Source organism: Frankliniella occidentalis, unplaced genomic scaffold (genome assembly GCF_000697945.3).
Source record: "Frankliniella occidentalis isolate FOCC.00 unplaced genomic scaffold, Focc_3.1 Scaffold4, whole genome shotgun sequence".
In the NCBI taxonomy this organism is placed as follows: Eukaryota; Metazoa; Arthropoda; class Insecta; order Thysanoptera; family Thripidae; genus Frankliniella; species Frankliniella occidentalis.
In genome coordinates, this window is record NW_026267134.1 from 4,196,208 (window position 1) to 4,200,815 (window position 4,608).

General features: G+C 49.9%; 3 protein-coding genes across 13 annotated transcripts in view; 2 read left to right on the plus strand and 1 right to left on the minus strand.

Moving 5' to 3' along the window:
- LOC113204216 (uncharacterized) overlaps positions 1–4,608 on the plus strand; it is a 33,460-nt gene that overhangs the window by 14,531 nt on the left and 14,321 nt on the right. The window lies entirely within an intron of this gene.
- Positions 499–3,235, minus strand: LOC113204231 (U-scoloptoxin(05)-Cw1a). Of its 7 annotated transcripts, none has more exons than XR_008011195.1 (4): positions 2,513–2,608; positions 2,077–2,250; positions 1,337–1,764; positions 499–1,226 (listed from the first exon to the last, which is right to left on the minus strand). XR_008011195.1 is itself a non-coding variant. In XM_026419331.2 (4 exons), the coding sequence occupies exons 2-4, from the start codon at positions 2,592–2,594 to the stop codon at positions 1,556–1,558; spliced, it is 441 nt and encodes a 146-aa protein (XP_026275116.1). In that variant the 5' UTR covers positions 2,595–2,608; positions 3,074–3,235; the 3' UTR covers positions 499–1,555. The 7 variants fall into 7 exon arrangements, 6 of the variants coding, with proteins under 6 accessions (XP_026275116.1, XP_026275113.1, XP_026275117.1 ...); XM_026419331.2 differs by adding an exon at positions 3,074–3,235 and having other exon boundaries at positions 499–1,764; positions 2,537–2,608; XM_026419328.2 differs by adding an exon at positions 3,074–3,235 and having other exon boundaries at positions 499–1,764.
- LOC113204168 (uncharacterized) lies at positions 3,626–4,608 on the plus strand. 4 transcript variants are annotated; one of them, XM_052267854.1, is made up of 3 exons: positions 3,626–3,723; positions 3,963–4,104; positions 4,351–4,608. In XM_052267854.1, exons 2-3 carry the CDS (start codon positions 3,972–3,974, stop codon positions 4,542–4,544), a joined length of 327 nt encoding a protein of 108 aa, XP_052123814.1. In that variant the 5' UTR covers positions 3,626–3,723; positions 3,963–3,971; the 3' UTR covers positions 4,545–4,608. The 4 variants fall into 4 exon arrangements, with proteins under 4 accessions (XP_052123814.1, XP_052123808.1, XP_026275000.1 ...); XM_052267848.1 differs by having other exon boundaries at positions 3,656–3,884; XM_026419215.2 differs by having other exon boundaries at positions 3,656–3,863.

A 4,608-nucleotide genomic window follows, 5' to 3' on the forward strand; every position in this document is an offset into this window, starting at 1 on the left:
ATAGTTATTGACCCCGTTAATAAAAACTTCCTGCTCGACAACTCGTGTCCCCAGAATGAACTTTAACTACGAGGCAACGCCTCGGGAGTCGCTCGCGATAGCGCCTGCTACGCGCTCGGTAGGCCATCCCGCCAGGCCGCTCTGTGGGACAGCGGTCGGACAGCGGCCAGTCGCGATTTTATGGGGAGTATCGCCACGTCTCTGTTTGTGGCCTCATTTCTGAGCCCACAAACCGGGCGATCAGCTTTATCCGACCAGACTATAGAAGACCCTTTTTGGGGCGATAACGAAACGATATCGGACGCTCCCAGCCTCACGCCGTTGACATGTTGACAACCTCCGACTGTGTTTATTTCCTCTCGAAAGTTTTGGGCCTGAAAAAACTTGCAACTTGGCGGATGATTTGTTTCGTTGACCCTCGTGCCTCGTGATTCACTTATCACGATTGATAGGCGAAGGATGGCGAAGGTGAGAAAGGGACATGTAAGCGTAAGCAAAACCGTGACTAGAATAATTTATTAATTATAGAAAGACTTTCACTGTATATTCAATAATTATTGGTCGTTGCGATATGGAATCAGTGATCGACGCGTACGAAATGTTGGTCAAACTCACCGTCATTTCGGTGGTGCGACGTCTCTTTCGAGATTAAATCAACTTATTTGGATCACACTGAAGATAAAAGAACGCAATAAATGGCATTTGCTGAAAACAAAAGTTTGAATCAACAAAAGATACTTTAATCAAAAAATTAATTTAAAATAGAGAACTATGGGTAACAGACCCTCTTTACGTGTAAGAGAGTAAATAAAACTTTCTACATTGTTAAAAGATTGCTTCTCTAACTTCTCTGGTATAAACATTTTATATTCCATAACAAGAGGGATAGTCCTATAAAATTGGAAAAGGGGCTCTATGACGTATGGTCTCTATGATATACAGCACCGTAAGTAGTTAAAAAACAAACACTAAAAAGACGCTAATCAACAACGACTGTATACAGGTGTGCAACGAAAATCACAATACAAAAAATAAATTGAGACACAAATTGAGACGATAAATCACATAAATATTTAGAGTGAAGGAAGGAAAGTCACCCCTTTAGTGTCCTTATTCTGATCACAGAGTAGACCTCGAAGCTTGCAAATTTCGATGACTTGTTCACTGTTCAAAAGCTTCCGATTTCAGACCATGTGAAAAGTATATCTGAAATATTTTTACGGCCGCTGAAAAAGAGCGAGATCGTACAAATACTTTAGACAAAAAGATGGCACGAAATCATTGAGAGGGAGGGGGCTATTCCTTTCGTTAACCTTCGGGGGAATAAGGAAATTACATTAATAACTGACGACTTTCGCTGAAGCTTGAGTGGCACTGTGAACACGCGCACGAATTCGACTTGTTTCGGGTCGGGTAGAAATTGTTTCTCTCCTAAAGTGTGGAGTTGGCCGTGGCAGTGGTTCCGCTGCGCGTCCATAGCTTGCAGCCTGGGGGAGGGAGAGAGAGCACCGCCGCCGCCCGGGGGGTATCGCCGCAGGGGGGTGGACTGACGGCACTAGCGCCCCAGCAGCACGGCCAGGGTGAGGGGCGCGAGGGCGATCAGGGCGATCGAGGGGGCGGGCCGGGCGCCGGGGTTGCAGCCGTCGTAGTCGCACGTCAGGATGCACCCGGACATGAGCTGGTCCTGGTAGCGGAAGTGGCCGCACTGCGAGTCCATCGTCTTGCGCACGCACGCCCTTATCACCATCAGCTCCCCCGTGTTCACTGCGATCACAACGCAAAACAGATAAGTCGGGCAACAAAAACAAAAACTATTACATCACGAGGTTCTGAGCACGAGTGTGATGGGTCGAGATGTGGTGATACACTCTAAATGTCAAGGACAATTTTTGTAAATAGCACCGGACTTCTGCGTGCATAACTGAATTCAGATACAATATTGTGACTTGCTAGTCACTAAATGTGTGTTGGTAAGTAACAATATTGTATCTGAGCTAGTTGTGCACACAGAAGTCCCGTGCTAGTTACAAAAATTGTCCTTGGACATTTAGAGTGTAAGTATGCCGCCGGGCTCACCGTTCGTGCCGATGAGCTTGATGCAGAAGTTGGCCGGGAACACCCCGATGTGGCCCGTCTTGGGGACCATGCATTTTTGGCTGTAGAAGGAGTGCGCCGGGTGGAAGGGGTCCTCACAGTAGGGATCGGAGCCGTTGTGGCTGGAGCAGGTGTAGCAGTTGATGGCCTCGGTCCCTGAAAAGAAAAGAAAAGTCGTCGCTGTAGCCCGGACGCGGCAAGCCCAACGGTGGGCCTCCTGGACGCAGACGGGTAGGCCGGGCCGTAACGCACCGCTGTTTAGCGGGGCTGCCTACCCTGCGCTCGTAAGGCGCTCCGGCCGAGGAGCTAGCCGAGAGGGCCCTGGCCTCGCAGGCACCTGTGAGAGCCGCGGCCGCCATCGCCCCCCCCACGGTGGTGTAAGGACCACTACACAAAACGACCTGCTGATTTATATTACCTCTTCTCGGGCCATCGCGCTCACCTCGGCTGAATCCGAGAATCAGGAAGACAAGCGTGGCCACCAGCCGAAGAGGATCCATGGTCCAGCACCAGCCTGACAGCGACATCAAAAAACTGCGTTAAAAAAACTGGATAACGTAGGGAGAGTCACAAGGGAAGGCGGTGGTAGGTGGTAGGGGTGTGGGCTGGGCGGCAGGTTATCGCGCTCACGAAGAACGGGTGACACCATTTAATCAAAGGAGCAGATCCAACCACAATAACAACACAAAAACAAAAACAAAGACGACGTTCTGTCCGCGGGCGAAACTCAACAGGGGATGCAAAACATGGCTTCTTAGCGTGTCTGCAAGGGGGCGGGCGAGCCATTATATTCGCGAAAAATAAAAAGGTCAGAGTACGAGATGGGAAAACAAAAGGTCTCCTGCCGCTCGCGCGACAGAGCGGGGAGGGGGTGGGGGGCTGGAGACGACACAACGCCATCACAGTTGGCGCTGGCTGCAGCTAGCTCCGCACCCCGCGCTCTGCATCAAAAGACGTTGACTGGCGCGTGCGCTTGTACCTCGTCGGCGCCTGGGTGCGGTCTCTAATCGGGCGATAGCCTGAGCCTGGCGGGGCGGCCCATGGCGGCAGTCCTGAGCTCACACGGGGCGAGGCGCGCGCGGGGCTGCACGGGTGGTGGCGGCATGGGGCGGGCGAGCGAGGGCTCCAAACTGCTGCCCAGCTCGCAGTGGGGCCCCAGCCGCGGCCCCAGCGGCCGCGGGTACGGCATCCCCCACCCCCGTCGCGCATGCGTTCGGATGGAACATCACCCCCACCCTCTTTGGTACAGCGACCCGCAGCGGGGGCGCAGCAGCCCCCCCCCCCCCCCCTTGCCCTGTTGACGTTTGGTCCAAGAGGAGGCCAAAGGGTGGTACCTCTACCCCCCCCCCCTTTTCCGTGAAATTTTGTGCTCATTTTTACAGTATCTCTTTTTGTGGGGAAGAGAGGAAAATAAAAATTCGACCTCTACGTCTGGTTCCTCTCTATCGCAGTCCGGCCAGGTTTTTCTCAGAACAAAAAGTTTCTGGTGGCTCTCCCATACCTTCCCTTTCCCTCCCTTTTCCCTCTCGCTCCCAGGCTGGTCGCTAGATGGCAGCACACACTTGACCCAACCTCGGAACAAATGCACAACGGAAATACAGCAGACGATTCTGCTTTCTGTTTGTTTGGGTCCGTTATGTATTATGTAAAAGAAATCTCGCTTTTTTCCGCTTTGAACTGACAACTTTTGAAGTGATAACTGGTGCAACCCTTTGAAAATCTAAAGGCTTTGTAGTCTTGATCCACATTAATTTCTGCTGCCATCTTCTGTCAGTTCTTTGTGCGTTCCGGTTGGACCATAACCCCGAAAGAACCCAGATTAGTATATCACATTGCGGCGAAGATTACCTTTATGCTTTATTTTTCAGGCCATCAGAATGGAGTTCCCCTCTACACAGCAGTCACCTCGTGACCCCTTAATGGATCAGTTGTCGATAAACCGTCGGATAAACAACTACAAAGAATGTTGCTACAGAGCTTATGGGTTTGGACTGTCAGCTCTTTCTATAGGTGCTAAATGAATTAATTACCTTTACTTGGGATTCTTATTTTCATAGATTGGAAAAGAGCACGTGAAGTTGAACAGTTCTGAAATTTTCACTGCACCCTAAAATGTTTAAGACAGTCTGTCCTCCTTTCATTGATCTTGCGTTGCTTTCATTCATGAAAACGTCATCCCAGAAGATTGTTTCTGTCTAAATAGCCTGAACCTTCTTTGTACTTGTGTGAGTGCTAATGGTTTAAATCTTGTTGCAGCGGCAGCCGCCTCCTACTTCTCTCTAAAACTGTTGCCTTTACGGACAACTCACATTATAATGTTGTCAGGCATCTTTGGGTCTGTGGCTGGCTATAAAGTATCCAAAATGAAATCTGAAGAATGTAATCTAATTCTTAAAAGTCACAGAGAGTCAATGAAAAACCCTGTTCAGCCAGAGGCTACAGAATTGTGAGCTATCCTCTTGATGTTGATTGAGGTGCAACAGCAACATTGTAGTTAGGTCTGTGATGTTTTTA

Excerpts from the sequence above, each read along its gene's own strand:
- LOC113204168 (XM_052267854.1), top strand. The coding sequence starts at position 3,972 with ATGGAGTTCCCCTCTACACAGCAGTCACCTCGTGACCCCTTAATGGAT. Across the intron at positions 4,105-4,350 it reads ACTGTCAGCTCTTTCTATAG|CGGCAGCCGCCTCCTACTTC; the intron begins GTGCTAAATGAA and ends ATCTTGTTGCAG.
- LOC113204231 (XM_026419328.2), bottom strand. The coding sequence starts at position 2,594 with ATGGATCCTCTTCGGCTGGTGGCCACGCTTGTCTTCCTGATTCTCGGA. Across the intron at positions 2,251-2,512 it reads GCGCGATGGCCCGAGAAGAG|GGACCGAGGCCATCAACTGC; the intron begins GTAATATAAATC and ends TTTTCTTTTCAG. Across the intron at positions 1,765-2,076 it reads CAAGCTCATCGGCACGAACG|TGAACACGGGGGAGCTGATG; the intron begins GTGAGCCCGGCG and ends TTGTGATCGCAG.